We start from the raw sequence: 17312 nt of genomic DNA, 5'->3' as shown, positions 1-17312 counted from the left end.
ATATATATATATATATATATATATATATATATATATATATATATATATATATATATATATATATACACACACACATACACACACACACACACACACACTCAGTAAATTTATGTTGCAGCTTAGTAACAGGAGACGTCATCTGCAGGCGACAACCCCGGCCGGATCTTCTCACCCCGGCAGATCCAGCATTATTAATGAGGGAGCCCATGGGTTGGAGGGGGAGATGCTGGAGACAGGTGGACCCCTCTCTGTTGCTGCAGTGGAGATGATCCTCCTTATAGTATATACATTACAGATAAGGATGTGCGGACTGACTCCTCTCACTACAGGAGAATTCCTTGTGTGAAAACAGACAATACATCAGAGGACTGACCGGGAAACATCTTAATATCAAACCACAAGATGCAGCACAGTAAATGCCGCCGCTGCCCCAGTATGAACAAATCATACTCTTCAGGCTGTGTTCACATGTTGCAGTATTTTAATTCCCCAGCACTAATTTCAATATCTCTACCTGCTGAATAGGACCAGCAAAACCAATCGAGACCTTGCATTTCTCAGAGCTGAGGGTTTGTCACAGTTGTTCCTCACTTAATTCTCACTGACTTAAAGGGGTATTAGGACTAGGTTTATATGGGTTTCACTTTTGATAAAATGGGGCAAGGATATTCAGCACAACACCCTTAGGCCTCTTTCACACGGGCGTTGTGGGAAAAGGTGCGGGTGCGTTGCGGGAACATGCGCGATTTTTCTGCGCGAGTGCAAAACATTGTAATGCGTTTTGCACTCGCGTGAGAAAAATCGCCATGTTTGGTACCCAAACCAGAACTTCTTCACAGGAGTTCGGGTTTTGGTTAGGTGCTGGATAGATTGTATTATTTTCCCTTATAACATGGTTATAAGGGAAAATAATAGCATTCTGAATACAGAATGCATCGTACAATAGGGCTGGAGGGGTTTAAAAAAAATAAAAAAAAAAAAAAAAATTTAACTCGCCTTAATCCACTTGCTCGCGCAGCCGGCATCTACTTCTGTCTTCTTTTTAGCTGTGTGCAGAAACAGGACCTGTGGTGACGTCACTCCGGTCATCACATGATCCATCACCATGGTAAAAGATCATGTGATGGCCCATGTGATGACCGGAGTGACTTCACCACAGGTCCTTTTACTGCACACAGCAAAAAAGAAGACAAAAGAGATGCCGGCTGCGAGAGCAAGTTGATTAAGATGAGTTCAATTATTATTATTTTTTTTTAACCCCTCCAGCCCTATTGTACTATGCAGTCTGTATTCAGAATGCTATTATTTTCCCTTATAACCATGTTATAAGGGAAAATAATAATGATCGGGTCCCCATCCCGATCGTCTCCTAGCAACCATGCGTGAAAGTCACACCGCATCCTCACTTGCTTGCGATTTTTACGCAACCCCGATCATTTTTATAGGGCCTGCGTTACATGAAAAAAGCACAAAGAGGAGCATGCTGCGATTTTCATGCAACGCACAAGCGATGCATGAAAAAAAAAATCACTGCTCGTGTGCACAGCCCCATAGAAATGAATGGGTCAGGATTCAGTGCATTCACCTCATGCATTGCACCCGTGCGGAATACTCGCCCGTGTGAAAGGGGCCTTAGGATCACCCACGACTGCCCACGTGCCTCCTCAGTGCATTGCACTGTAGGGAATGGACAGTCTAGGGGGGGGAAGGGGGTCACCATGGGGGACATCTACTAGATCCTGATGTAAGATCAAGGCCCAGCCCGCCATACCTGTGTCCACGGATATCGGATTGATCACAAACTCCTCCCAGTGCGATCCGGTGGAACTCTCTCCCCAGCGTCTTTGCGATGGATCTTCCCACGCTGGTTTTTCCGACCCCCGGAGGCCCCACAAAACACAGGATGGGGCCTTTCAAATTGTTCTTCAGCTGACGGACGGCCAGGTACTCCAGGACCCTCCTTTTTAGCTTGGCCATGGCGTAGTGATCATTATCGAGCAGGATTCTGGCCGCGCGGATATCCAGCTGATCTACAGCAAGAACAAAGTGAAAACACTCTTGAGTTATGGGGAACCACAAGTCCCAGCATGCTCTGCACTAGTTATAGTATGTAGGCCCTTAAACATAAAACACAATTGTGTGATGATTTTACCAGTAAGATGCCGTCACCATTGTAGAAAATTCCAATTTTCCATTACTTCTCCCCCATAATCCATCATATTCCTAACTGCTCTCCATTGCTGGGATCACTCCGGGGGAACATACGCCTGTTTTGGGGTGTAATGGACAATTAAAAGATATTATAGGGTGGTCCTGAATGTCGTGGCAACTTAAAGGGGACACGATATGACGTCACATGATCCTCCTGGGAGCGTCAGGTCCTGCTGCATCCAGTGAGGAGCGAGTGTCCTGTGCGTTCCAATGGATGAAAGGAGTATTTTTTTTTTCCGGCACAAGTAGAAAGGGGGCCGGGCACTAAGAGGGGCATTAAAGGGGTATACCCATCTCAGACATTGGGGTCATATCCTAGTGATCTATACCCCCAATGTCTGATAAGTGCGGGGCACAGAGGTGGGACGGAGCCCATAAAGTGCCAGAGGGTGCACCACGCATATGCGGCCATCCTCCATTCATTTCTATGGGAGCGTTGACAATAGCGGAGTTGCACGCTCGGCTATTTTCGGAAGTCCACATGAAATGAATGGGAAGTTCACTGCGCAAGCGAGGCCACCACTCCATTCACTTCCATGGGGCCATTTTCGGCGCTCCCACAGGAATAAATGGAGTGTAGCCGCGCATGCGCGGTGCGCCCTCTTGCACTTTGCGGGCTCCATTCTAAGTATAGGTGGGGGTCCCAGAGGTGGGGACATAGCCTAGTGATATGCTCCCAATGTCCGAGATGTGAATACCCCTTTAATTATACCGGGGGACACTATAGGGGGCAATTATATATATATACTGAGGGCACTGCAGGGGTTGGAATGTAAAAAATAAATATATTATTATTATTATTATTATTATTATTATAATAATAAAGTTAATCCGTTCTTTTAATGTCTGCGTTAAAGACGGACGAAAAATGGATGCAAACACTGATGCAAAATGGCCGTAAAAAACTGACCGTGTGCCCATCTTTAATGCCGTGTGACTGTGGCCTTGTTGAAGAAGCAGTCCTGCATGGGGATTGTTTTGATGGCACACTTATGGATTTCTGCAAAGTCCCATTTTTCTAATCTTTTATTTTTTTCAAATTTTGGCAACTAATCTGCTGCATGTGAATGACCCCCACTATGCCCGTCCATCCGGCGCTCCAGATCTTGAGACGCAGTTACTTTGTATCAAACTGTACAGACTTCGTAACATTTTGATACATTGTTAATAGCAGCAAAATCTCAGCTTCTGAAGTTTATTAAAGGGCCAGGCACCCAATTAATGGAAAAACATCTGAGAAAAGTACAAGTCTGCGCACGGCCCGGTCACCCCCTTCCCCCCGACCACTTTCTTCTCGCACCGCGCTGACGTAGGGGTGACCTGTGGGAAGTAAAGGCACAGCACGGATTTGCCTCGTCCTCCTTTTCATGTTACTTTCTTCATTTCACATTTAAGATCTCGACTCTTTTGATCTTTTAGAATTTCTCAGCTTAAAACAAATCCTTCTGTAGAACAATGGGGCCTGTGACGCTCCCCCGATGCAGGATTAGGTGGGGTCTTCTGAAGACGGAGACATGACTGCGGTTCTTTAATTAGGGATCCTGCAGCCATTTTACTGATTACTTCATGACTCCCCGTGCCAATTATAGGACTGTGCAAGTATCGGTCCTGACGCGGGACCCAGAGGGGTAGGGGGTAGTCACACTTTGGCAATCTAACTACAAATAATATGGTTAATGGGTGCAAACAATGTCGGAGTTACTCTTTAAAATAAAAAAAAGCTGCAAAAAAAATTCGATCTGATCCCAGGAAAGCTGGGTAAACACACACATGGGATCTGTAGTGGATGAACAGCACAGAAGATGACAACTGGAAGGATCCTAACAGAATATTGATGAGCCTTTCAGGCATCTGGGAAAGCTGGGTGACGCCGCCGTTCCTTATTACAGATTGGTTTCTGCTGCAGACCAGAACATGTGGCTCGTTTTTAGTTCGGTGTCGCACAGCTGGAATGTCAGGCATCCCCTGGGAAAGGGGTGATGTTTTTCTCAGTCCGCACCCCCCTGGCTCTGCAGGAACAATGTGCTGGCTCTGCACCAAGCTCCTGTCCGCTCCGTTCTCCTAACATTCCAAAGCTGACAGAACAGGGGCCGCCCCGAAAAACTGAAAATCTGGGAATGTTTACCTTTCTATACGTCCCCTGTTTCAGATACTGAGTGACAAATGTCACCAATCTGTGCAAGGGATGAATACTTTACCCAAATTACATAGTTGATACGGTTGAAAAAAAAAAAAGACAAACGTCCAATCAAGTTCAACCAAGGGATAGGTGGGGGCGCGAATCCCAGGAGGAAGTGAGACTCAGATTTCTACACGTTTTCTTATAAGCATTAATGTTTTTTACTTTTAAAAATGTATCTAAACCCTTTTTGAAACCGTCCCATGTTCCTGCTGTGACCACGTCCTGAGGAGTCTATTCCACAGATTCCCAGTTCTTATAGTAAAGAAGCTTTGACGTTTCTGGAGACGGAACTTTTTCCTCTCCAGTCGGAGGCAGTGCCCCCTTGTCTTTTGAGGGCATTTTACATGGAACAGTTTTTCACCGTATTTTTTGTATGGCCCATTTATATATTTGTAAAGGTTAATCATGCCCCCCCTTACAAGTCTCTTCTCAAGACTAAATACATTCAATTATTTTAATCTTTCTTCATAACTAAGACCCTCCATGCTTATCAGTTTAGTCGCTCTCCTCTGTACTGTTTCCAGCTCCAGGGCATCCTTTCTATGGACTGGTGCCCAGAACTGAACTGCATGTTCCAGATGAGGCCGCACCAACGCTTTATAAAGTGGTAGTATTATATCCCCCCGCGAGTCCATGCCTCGTTTACTGCATGACAATATCCTGGTGGCCTTAGAAGCAGCTGATTGACATTGTGTGCTGTTATTTAATCTACCATCCACAAGGACACCCAAACCCTTCTCTATAAGTGACTCTCCCAGTGTTACATCCCCTAGGACATATGAAGCACAGAGATTATTACTACCAAGATGTAGAACTTTAAATCCACATTGAACCTCATTTGCCAAGTTGATGCCCAATCACTCAGAGTGTTCAAGTCACCTTGTAGTATATGGGCATCCTCCATAGACTGTACAGTACTACACAGCTTAGTGTCATCTGCAAATATAGAAATGGTGCTAATAATCTCGTCCTCAATATCATTAATAAATAAATTTAATCATAGAAGGCCCAGCACTGAACCTCGGGGTCACCACTTATAACCCGGGACCATTCTGAATAGGAATCATTGACCACAACTCTCCAAACACGGTCCTTCAGCCAGTTTTCAATCCAATTAAAAACTATACTTTCCAAGCCTATAGGTCTATAATTACCTGTGAAGGACCTTGATCCTTTTTTGAATATGAGCACCACGCTTGCCTTGCGCCAATCACTTGGCACTGTGACAGTACCTAGAGAATCTTTAAAAATTATAAACAGGGGCACAGCAATGACTGAACTGAGCTCTTTAAGCACTCTTGGGTGTAAACCATCTGGACCCGGAGCTTTGTTCACATTTACCCTATTTAACTTGTCTTGGACCATATCTACAGTTAGCCAATTATATCACTGGATGTACTAACAGCCCCAGCACCACAGAGATCAGCTCCTTTCTCTTCTTTTGTATATACAGAGCTAAAAAAAACATTTAGTAACTCTGCCTTTTCCTTATCCTCAGTGACTACCCCCCTTTACCACTATTTAGGGGACCTACCTGCTCGGACCTTGTTTTTTTTTAGCATTTATATATTTAAAGCTTTTTGGGGGATTTGTTTTGCTCTCTTTTTCCGCCTGCTGTTCATTTTGCATTTTTGCTAATTTTATCTCCTTTTTTACAGATTTCCCAGAGGAGAACAGTCAGCAAAAGATCCGACTCAGCATCTGATAAACCGGGAGGTTAGAATTTAAGAGACAGGCATAAAATAGCCCACTATGCAATAAAACAGCACCACCTAGTGGTCATGTTACAGTAAATTGCTTCACTTTTGCATCCACTTGCTGGGCAGCAATTTATTTAAATATTCTACAGAATAAGGCACATTAGTATGAAATCTTAACCAGTGTGTGCCAGATTACAGGAATTTTACTGTAATCAGATAATGGAATCGGAAATGTATTCTAATTTAAAAAGGAAAAATGTAAAAGCAAATAAATTTTAATAGCATATTGTATTGACCATTGATTCCTGACTTTCTCCCAAAAGGTTTAAAATTATTTTAGAGTTTTCTATGATCATCTGATAATCCAGAAAGGAATATTATAATCCGACACGTTAATTCTCTTTTATGCCTGATTAATGGGATGTTGCGGAATATGTTCCAATGTTTCTATCGTCTATCAACGTCCATCTGACTCGTCCAAAAACAGAAGCGCAGACGCTGCCCATCGCTTTCCGAAGTCTAAACATGGACTAGTGATCCTCCTACGGTCCTAACCAGTCCAGGAATCTGGAGTGGAGGGGGAGGGGGGGGGGAGGGTTGTAGGACACGAAACAATACACAATACTGCACGCGATGTTTGTATCTCACACACAACACGAGTTGCGCATCTGCGAGTCCCAGCAATTGCAACATAGATATGAAATTACAACAGGACGTGGTAAGGCCTAAAAAAGCAAAAATAAATTAAATATTTAGCCCCGAGAGCAAAAACTAAAGAGAGTCTGGTAATTTGTTGACTTCTCGGTTTTGCGGCGCGTAAACAGGTTATATAATGGGATTCTATCAGTGCAATGCTGCCACCTGCTGGAGACTCTCTGTTACTGCAGCTTCATACAGTGGAGGAAAACAGCAAAAGGTGCCCTAAACTGAACTTTATCAGCAGGTTCAAAATGACATAATATTATTGAGACCAATGTTAATTATCACCACTAGGGGGCAACATATTAGTGCATTTCCCTAGAAATCCATTGCATTTTAGGCCTCGTGCACACAACCGTTTTTCAGGTCCGCATCCGAGCTGCAGTTTTTGCGGTTCGGGTGTGGACCCATTCACTTCAATGGGGCTGTAAAAGATGCGGACAGCACTCCGTGTGATGTTTGCTCTGTTCCGTGGCCCCGCAAAAAAAAATATAGCATGTCCTATTCTTGTCTGTTTTGCGGACAAGAATAGGCATTTCTACAATGAGCCGCCCGTTCCATTCCGCAAATTGCGGAAGGCATACAGGTGGCTGCCGTTTTTTGCGGATCCGTGGTTTGCGGACCGCAAAAAAACGGAACGGTCGTGTGCACGAGGCCTAACTCGAACAAAAGTCAAGGGCTTGGGTGATCTATATCAGGGATGCCAAATCTGCGGCTGTCCAGCTGCTGTAAAACTACAACTCTCACCATGCCCAGCTGTAGCCTGCCTGGGCAAGCTGGGAGTTGTAGTTTTGCAACAGCTGGAGGGCCACATGTTGGGCATCCCTGATCAATATGATTTGCATGGACTGGTTGATGCCCCCCTAAGGGTATGTTCAGGCGGAGAATCTTGGACGCGGATTTCAGCACAGGTTCGGTAACTGGGCCTAATTTGTGCTGAAACTGCCTCCCACTATTTTCAAAGATGGGCTGCGCCGCAGGTCACGCGGCCAGGGATTTTTGCCACTTGGTTTTTAAGACCATGCCAAGAATGAACAGGTCCATCCTTGGCGCTATTACTGTGTGGACCCCTCGCAAAGCCACAGTGGGAGCCTGCTCATGGTATAGCTCCATTCAATGGGACTAAACCAATCCTGGATCCGCACCGATCAAAATGAAAACCCACAGTAGAAGGCGCAGCAGTACCTGCCATGGGGAACGCCGAGGAGTTTGTCACGGACAAAATCCTCCGTCTGAACCTACCCCAAGACTTGTATCACTGCACTCATTACCCGAGGCCTAAAAAAACTTTGGTAAAGGGAAAAACCATGATTTAGTCCTAAAAATCCAAAAAAACAGTACCTGTCGGGTGTGTTTTTGAGGGTTACCTGACCAATGACTATATGATGTCCGCGCTGTATCTAATGAGTACGGGCAGCTAACAAGTTTGTACAACCTCAATATACTTTGTATCTTAATTCTTCATCATGCTCAAGATCACTGCTTGCTGTCAGTGGATGGCAATATTACACCAGAGCCTGTAAACCCATCCTGACCGAACAATCCTCACACTTTAGGGTCCGATACAACTGTATCCAGTCTAGACAATTCTCTAAAATCATCTCTCTCATCTTCTGATACTTTGTTACCACGTGTTAGTGCAGGTAAAATGTACGGCTCCTCTTGCACAGGACTGAATAGACTGGATACCATTGTAGAAAACTCTAAGCAACGACAAGTGCTCAGCTGTACAGGTTTTAGGCCTCTGGATATAAAATAGGAATGTTGCTATTCACTGACAGCAAGCAGAGAATGTGAAAATGTTGAAGAAGTGAAATACAAAAATATATTTGAAAGATGCTGCAGTTCCTACAGTGTTGGCTGTATATGTGGAAAAACTGGAGGGGGGGGGGGCAGCAGCTCTGCTTAAAGTGACAGTGGAGGTCCCGGCAACCAAATATGGATGGCTGATCTCACCAGTGATTACAGGGGGACTGCCCCTTTAATGGCAGATTACTCAGGAACAAGGGCCATATGTTTTGCCAGCCGAAGACGGAGATGGATCATGGAGGCCGCAGAGTGCGTGCGTTGGCTTTCCCATGGCGGTGTCATAGTAGTTATATTCTTGTACACAGGAGCAGTATTATAGTAGTTATATTCTTGTACATAGGAGCAGTATTATAGTAGTTATATTCTTGTACATAGGAGGCAGTATTACAGTAGTTATATTCTTGTACATAGGAGGCAGTATTATAGTAGTTATAGTCTTGTACATAGGAGCAGTATTATAGTAGTTATATTCTTGTACATAGGAGGCAGTATTATAGTAGTTATATTCTTGTACATAGGAGGCAGTATTATAGTAGTTATATTCTTGTACATAGAGGGCAGTATTATAGTAGTTATATTCTTGTACATAGGAGGCAGTATTATAGTAGTTATGTTCTTGTACACTCAGGAACAAAAGGCCATATGTTTTGCCCGCCGTAGACAGAGATGGATCATGGAGGCCGGAGAGTGCGTGCGTCAGCTTTCCCATGGGAAGAGGATATTGTATCAGTACAGGGTTCCCGCTGTGCATTAGCGCTGCCAGTCCTGGATCCAGTCCTAAAATAACAGCTGGTCCGACTGCTGACACCAGATAGCAGCCGCGCACAGTCTGCAAAGTCAACTCGTTTTCATGGGGAACGGATTGTAAAAACACAGCAAAAAGCAGAAGACAATTAACCCCCAGACACAAAAAAAACGCCAAAAGTTATTTCACACGATGCAGAGACAAAGAGTCGTCATCTACAGTCTACACTCACCGCGAGCGTGGGAAAAAGGACGACAATCCAGACACGTGTGATAAACACGCAGCAGAGCAGCTGCCGCACACAGGGGGGCACTCTACTCACTGATCAGTACAGTATACTGCACAACACAGCCAAAAATCAGGAAGGGAACGTACTGCTGGATGCCACACAAACCAACCTGACCCCAGATATCAATCACATATAGAAAGCATGACAGCAGTACTAGTCTTGTACATAGGAGGCAGTATTATAGTAGTTATATTCTTGTACATAGGGGGTAGTATTATAGCAGTTATATACTTGTATGTAGGAGGTAGTATTATAGTAGTTATATTCTTGTACATAGGAGCAGTATTATAGTAGTTATATTCTTGTACATAGGAGCAGTATTATAGTAGTTATATTCTTGTACATAGGAGCAGTATTATAGCAGTTATATTCTTGTACATAGGAGGCAGTATTATAGCAGTTATATTCTTGTATATAGGAGCAGTATTATAGTAGTTATATTCTTGTACATAGAAGCAGTATTATAGTAGTTATATTCTTGTACATAGGAGCAGTATTATAGTAGTTATATTCTTGTACATAGGAGCAGTATTATAGTAGTTATATTCTTGTACATAGGAGCAGTATTATAGTAGTTATATTCTTGTACATAGGAGCAGTATTATAGTAGTTATATTCTTGTACATAGGAGCAGTATTATAGTAGTTATATTCTTGTACATAGGAGGCAGTATTATAGCAGTTATATTCTTGTATATAGGAGGTAGTATTATAGTAGTTATATTCTAGTACAGGGATGGCCAACCTGAGGCTCTCCAGCTGTTGCAAAACTACAACTCCCAGCATGCCCAGACTGCCTACAGGTATCAGCCTACAGCAAAGCATGGTGGGGGTTGTAGTTTTACAACAGCTGGAGAGCCACAGGTTGGCCAGCCCTGTTCTAATATATAGGAGGCAGTATTATAGTAGTTATATTCTTGTACATAGGAGCAGTATTATAGTAGTTATATTCTTGTACATAGGAGCAGTATTATAGTAGTTATATTCCTGTACATAGGAGGCAGTATTATAGTAGTTATATTCTTGTACATAGGAGCTGTATTATAGTACTTATATTCCTGTACATAGGAGCAGTATTATAGTAGTTATATTCTTGTACATAGGAGCAGTATTATAGTAGTTATATTCTTGTACATAGGAGCAGTATTATAGTAGTTATATTCTTGTACATAGGAGCAGTATTATAGTAGTTATATTCCTGTACATAGGAGCAGTATTATAGTAGTTATATTCCTGTACATAGGAGCAGTATTATAGTAGTTATATTCCTGTACATAGGAGCAGTATTATAGTAGTTATATTCTTGTACATAGGAGCAGTATTATAGTAGTTATATTCTTGTACATAGGAGCAGTATTATAGTAGTTATATTCTTGTATATATGAGACAGTATTACAGTAGTTATATTCTAGTCTTATTGTGTTTTGCATTGTATATATATGTGGCCAACCCCCTTTAAAGAGGACCTTTCATGGGTCAAGACATTATGAAATAAGTAGGGGGTCTGTTTCTCAATGGGCGTCTCCTTCTTCCTGGCTGTAGAGCCGTCCAATTGCAGCGGAGAGCGTCACAGCCAGGGACAGGGAGAAGGAGACACCCCTTGAGAAACAGAGCAGTCTCCTCCTCCCTGTACCGATGATATTCGTTTCCATACCAAACGGGAAAAGTAAAAGGGGGGCACAGCTGGGGAGCAGAGCGCCGGACAGAGAAGCTAGTAAGTGATCTTACATGCCTGCACTATGCCCTACACCAGGCATCCTCAAACTGCGGCCCTCCAGCTGTTGCAAAACTACAACTCCCAGCATGCCTGAACAGCCTACAGGTATCAACCTACAGCAGGGCATTGTGGGAGTTGTAGTTTTACAACAGCTGGAGGGCCGCAGTTTGAGGATGCCTGCCCTACACAATCCCTACTTATTTCATAATGTCTTGACCCATGAAAGGTCTTCTTTAAATGGGTATTCTGGTTTTGTGATATTGATGACCTGTCCTCAAGATAGCTCATCGTATCAGCAAGTCTGCCGATCAGCTGTGTGAGGAGGTTGCGGCCTCCTCTCATCTTACTGAGCACTGCGGCTGTGCTTGCTATTGCTGCTCAGGTCCAGTCACTTTAATTGGACTGAGCTGCGCCTAGATCATGTGACCAATGGACGTGACGTCATAGGCCTAGGAAGAGGCGGCGCCTTCAAACATGTGACCCCCACCGATCCCATATTGATGACCTGACCTATACCGAGGTCATCAATATTAAACAGGATGGTCTGGAGATGCCGGGTCCCCAGCCCAGGGCACACAGACTTTACTAAGACTCTGTGGCTCTCACCTGTGGTACTTTTGCTCCAGGGCAGCTCAGACATGAGCTCCAGATAGTTCCTGGTGAGCGCGTACTCCGGCATGGACTGCGGCATTTTCTTCAGCCTGGAAGAGGATTATAGGGCTGTCGGTAACACCCGGGGGGGAGCTGTAGGTAACACCCGGGGGGGGGCTGTCGGGGTAACACCCGGGGGGGGGGGGGGGCTGTCGGTAACACCCGGGGGGGGGAGCTGTCGGTAACACCCGGGGGGGGGGGGGGGGGAGCTGTCGGTAACACCCGGGGGGGGGGGGGGGGGGAGCTGTCGGTAACACCCGGGGGGAGCTGTCGGTAACACCCGGGGGGGGGAGGGGGGGAGCTGTAGGTAATACCCGGGGGGGAGCTGTAGGTTACACCCGGGGGGGAGCGGCTGGTGTTCAGGTCTCCCTATCCTCACCTCTTCATCTCCTTCGTGCACACCTTCATCGCCGGCTCCGGCATGCTGCATGACTTGATCTTCTTCTCCAATAAGATGATGTCATCGGAGTCCTCGTCGTCATCTTCTGTGTCATCCAGAGAGAACGGCTTGGCTGCCCCTCCCCCGAGCTTCCTCAGAGGACGGATCGCAACGATCTGAAGGCAATGAAGCAGAGCGTCAGGCCGGTGTGCTGCCCTCATCCCATTCACACGCAGCTGGCGTGTTCGTTACAATGGATCAGCGCCGGCCCAAAACCCGCTCCTCTCCCGGTCACGTACCCGTTTGTCATCGGCTATTTTGGGGTTGCGCGTTTTGTGGAGGAGTTTTAACCCTTCGATCTGACGCAGCAGGAGCGGGATGGTCACTCTGAATCTTTCTTCCAGCCCGACGGTGTCGAGAATCTGGAATAAAATATTATTATATGGGCATATGGCAGTCAGCAATCAGAGTTAGGACAAGTACCAGATTACAAGACCTTCTGGACTACTGGATGGAATGTAAGGGGCTTGTCTGGATGGAGAGCCCCTTTATGAGTCTATAAGAGGCCTAAGGGTTCAAAAAAGAACTCCGACCACGAAGTGGAATGGCTGATCCACCGTAAATAAAGATCAATGACCGTACAATGAAAAGTTACGCAACTTCCGAATAGACTTTGTGTTTGATTTCTTCTCCAGTTTCATGATCTCTGCTTGCTGTCAGTGAATGGGAGCATCTCTGTCACAATCTGTTAGTTGCGTTACAGTAATATCCAGTCTAGACAATCGTCTGTGAGCTAATGGGCCTGGACTGGATTCCAGACTGATACATTGTAACAAACTCAGGACAGACGCGTTCAGCTCACAGGATAAAGTCTAGACTGCATACAATTGTAACAAACCCTCAGATGTGAGACATGTCACGTTTGTACGGGATTTCAGCTTCTGGATGCAAACAAAGATTTTCTCATTCACTAACAGCAAGCAGAGATCTTGAGTGAGACAAGTGAGAAATTGAAACACAAAGCTGCAGAACTTTTTGTGATAATTTTTCCAGACTTCGCACAGGAGGTTTCGTTACAGTGTTGCAGATTCTAGCAGCTTTCAAATGTGGAAATCTATCATTTGTCAAAGCTTCACACAGAAACACGCCTATATGGCGCCATAGCAATACGGCTCTCTATGGCGGCACTGTCACCGGAGTGAAACACCGCCAGTCCGTCACAGCAGCCATAAAGCGCGGCCTACAGAACTCCAATCATCTGCCATCCAACAGTCCAAAGAAAGCCCCTGACCTGCAGCTTCTCCTCGTTGGTGGTCCGTATGATGGACGCCAGGATATCCGGGTGCAGTTCCTTGGGGAGATTATCCAATAACCTCTTCAGTTTAGCCACCGCAGGCACGGAGCTGTCCAGCATGTCCAGCAACTTAAAGGGGAAGAACAGATCTACAGTTATATATGACACTGGGAAAGTCGGGTGACAACCCCGCCGCCTGTACTGTAGTCTTCCCCAGATACGGACATCACCCACCTGTAAAGCGTACTTGTAAAACTGCTCAGAAAGTTCCCCCAGCGCCTCCTTAAACTCGCTCTTACTGCTCAGGTGCTCCAGCCGGTCCAGCTGCTCCACCTCGGCAACGGGATACGGTCGTTCCTTCAGAATCTGCACGATCTGGAATCGGCACAGCCCCGTCACCAGTAAGGTGTAGTGCGGCTTCGGCCAGTTACTGCCAGCAACCTGCACGACCAAGGCGGCAGTGCCGATCCTAGAGAGGACGATCAAAGTAAACATACGGAGGGTACGATGACATTCTTTTAATCCATCGGCTATCCACAACATCAACCCCTTGACGTTTGGGTTTTCACCCCAATGCTGACCCTCTGACACAGACACCTAGAAATCTGGGCTCCCTCAGGGGCAGGCCTCGGTGGCCCCCCCCTTCACCCAAGGCAGGCCTCGGGGGCTCCCCCCCCCTTCACCCAAGGCAGGCCTCGGGGGCTCCCCCCCCCTTCACCCAAGGCAGGCCTCGGGGGCTCCCCCCCCCCTTCACCCAAGGCAGGCCTCGGGGGCTCCCCCCCCCTTCACCCAAGGCAGGCCTCGGGGGCTCCCCCCCCCTTCACCCAAGGCAGGCCTCGGGGGCTCCCCCCCCCTTCACCCAAGGCAGGCCTCGGGGGCTCCCCCCCCCCCTTCACCCAAGGCAGGCCTCGGGGGCTCCCCCCCCCCTTCACCCAAGGCAGGCCTCGGGGGCTCCCCCCCCCCTTCACCCAAGGCAGGCCTCGGGGGCTCCCCCCCCCCTTCACCCAAGGCAGGCCTCGGGGGCTCCCCCCCCCCTTCACCCAAGGCAGGCCTCGGGGGCTCCCCCCCCCCTTCACCCAAGGCAGGCCTCGGGGGCTCCCCCCCCCTTCACCCAAGGCAGGCCTCGGGGGCTCCCCCCCCCCTTCACCCAAGGCAGGCCTCGGGGGCTCCCCCCCCCCTTCACCCAAGGCAGGCCTCGGGGGCTCCCCCCCCCCTTCACCCAAGGCAGGCCTCGGGGGCTCCCCCCCTTCCCCCAAGGCAGGCCCCCCCCCTTTTACCCAAGGCAGGCCTCTCCCCCCCCCCCCCCCTTTACCCAAGGCAGGGCTCGGGGGCTCCCCCCACCCTTCACCCAAAGCAGGCCTCCCCCCCCCCCCCCTTCACCCAAGGCAGGCCTCGGGGGCTCCCCTTCTTCCCACAATGGATTTTTGCAAGTCCTCGTCAGCTGACAGTCACAGATCTGCATTGTGTGTATTAACCCTCAGGGCCGCACATAATCAGACGGATTCCCGGCCGTCTATTTACTGTACATTTTCCAGAACTTTCTGCGCTCGTCGCCCTTCACTGATGTGTTATGTAAAACTGATAGGACTCTGGAAGTTAACAGTCCAAAGGCTGTGGACGAGAAACAGGGGAGGGGGCAACAATGTATCAACAACGTATAGAAGAGATGAGATCCGCGACCAACAAACGCATCAACTGCCGGACGGGGGGGGGGATCCAGAAGACAGGGGCTGGGAGTCGGAGGACATATTGCAGCCCCTGAATCTGGCCTTACAGAGGGATGATGGGAGTCCTTGGCCGGGGGTCTGTGGAGAGCTGGGTGACAACCCTATGGGCAATGTAGCTATTGCTAAACAGCTGAGCACAGGGAAGGGGCGACCCAGGGAAATAGCGGGAGGCACAATTGACAACTCGACTGGGGGGACATCTCTGACGACTCCAACAGTGTGACGCCACATCACCCGACAACTCCAGAGGGGACATCACAAGACCCGACAACTCTATGGGTGGGATGTTGAGTACATCTGACAACTTCACTCAGGAGACTGTAAGGCTAGGTCTACACGACGACATTTGTCGCACTAATGTCGCGCGACAATTTTTATAATGGCAGTCTATGGTGTCGCACTGCAACATACTGCGACGCAACAATCGCAGAAAAATCCATTTCGAATGGATTTTCTGCGACTGTTGCGTCGCAGTCGCAACATGTTGCATGTTGCAATGAGACACCATAGACTGCCATTATAAAAATTAGCGTGCGACAAATGTCGTCGTGTAGACCTAGCCTAAGAGGGCGTCGCGACACCTGGCAGCTCTACTGGTGGGAACGCGCGACACCTGGCAGCTCTACTGGTGGGAACGCGCGACACCTGGCAACTTTATTTGGGGACACCCGGACACCTGACAACTACACGGAAGGGACGCCACACCATCGGATAGTTTGTTTCATCACCTGACGACTCTAGTGCAGGGACCTCACGACACCTGCCCACTACATGAGCTGACAACCCGGCGGTGACTATCACCTGTGCATGGCAGGCAGCCTCTCCCCGTCACTGGCAGGGTCGCTGGTGTCCGGGATGACCCCGATGATGGTGCTCTTGAGGGAGGTTCCCCGCAGCAGACGGCTCCGCACCAGCTCCATGTTCCCGTGGGTGTCCACGCTGCACCGCATGCTGGCGCCCGGCAGCAGCACGCCATCGTGGGTGAGCAGCAGCGGCAGGCTGCGGGGGATCTGGATGGAGTCGCTGGTCATGATCTGCACCCTGAGACAGACAACCAAGAGATGCCAGGAGGCAGCCCCGGGCAAAGGGCAAGTTCCGGACTACAAGTACGGCGAGCAGAGAGCGGCCAAACAAACTCAAATTCCGCACAGTGGCGCTTAAACTGCGCACTGACATCTAGTGGCCAATTTGGGAACTGCAGGCGCTGAGGAAAAGCGAGACGTGAGGGTCCTCCACCGACCGGGCGGCGGAGCCGTAAGTTATCGCGGCGTCTGAATCAGTACAGGGTGAGCTGTGGTTTTTGGGATTCATGGGTCTTTTTTAGACCTTTTTTATTGCGTTTTTGGAAGACAGGATAAAGAAAAAACATCCATTTTGGCTTTGTATTTATTATTTTTTTATTTTACATAAAAGGCTTTTTTTAATTGGCAAAAGGTTTTAGTATTTTAGAGGGTTTTTTCTATTTTGAGACATTTTATTACATTTGTTTTTTACATTTTTTTCCTGAGCTGATACTTCTGTATTATGCCTGTTACCTCAGGGCCTAGTAGGCAGGCCTGGCCCCTGGGGGTCTTCATTAGGCTCTCGGCTGCCATGACAGCCCAATAGCACCCAGCAAACACTACAGGGCGACAGAGCGTGCCCCTCCTTCTGTCTAAGCACTTTGGTGCTACTGACTGCAGCCTCTGAGGGGTTAAATGGCGGTGTTCAGCGTGGGCCGTGTCGGGTACAGCCCCTGTGTCCCCACCATCACGATGTAATAACATGTCATGGGGTGTTAAGGGGTTAACACAATCTGTATTTCTTTTCCCATACCATTTTCCAATCCTCTGCTTGTTGTCAGTGAATAGAAGCACCCATGTTTACGCCCTGGAAGACCTTCTACATCTGGCGGGTCTGATACCAGTGTA

The 17312-nt window shown here is 47.6% G+C and overlaps 1 protein-coding gene across 1 annotated transcript in view; it reads right to left on the bottom strand.

Annotated features, from left to right (window-relative positions):
• The window catches only part of LONP2 (lon peptidase 2, peroxisomal), a 50578-nt gene extending 34085 nt beyond the window's left edge, over nucleotides 1–16493 (bottom strand). Inside the window, exons 1-7 of the mRNA XM_044274636.1 lie at nucleotides 16204–16493; nucleotides 13910–14144; nucleotides 13673–13804; nucleotides 12681–12803; nucleotides 12382–12557; nucleotides 11958–12052; nucleotides 1772–2030 (exon numbers count right to left, since the gene is read on the bottom strand). Of these exons, the coding sequence (XP_044130571.1) occupies nucleotides 1772–2030; nucleotides 11958–12052; nucleotides 12382–12557; nucleotides 12681–12803; nucleotides 13673–13804; nucleotides 13910–14144; nucleotides 16204–16433 (1250 nt within the window). The 5' untranslated portion in view covers nucleotides 16434–16493. The remainder of the gene's footprint in view (nucleotides 1–1771; nucleotides 2031–11957; nucleotides 12053–12381; nucleotides 12558–12680; nucleotides 12804–13672; nucleotides 13805–13909; nucleotides 14145–16203) is intronic.
• Between the last annotated feature and the right edge of the window lie 819 nt (nucleotides 16494–17312).

The sequence above is a fragment of the Bufo gargarizans genome, unplaced genomic scaffold (assembly GCF_014858855.1).
Source record: "Bufo gargarizans isolate SCDJY-AF-19 unplaced genomic scaffold, ASM1485885v1 original_scaffold_1921_pilon, whole genome shotgun sequence".
NCBI classification, from domain to species: Eukaryota; Metazoa; Chordata; class Amphibia; order Anura; family Bufonidae; genus Bufo; species Bufo gargarizans.
The sequence above is the reverse complement of the archived record's forward strand: the minus strand, read 5'-3'. Positions and strand labels throughout refer to the sequence as shown.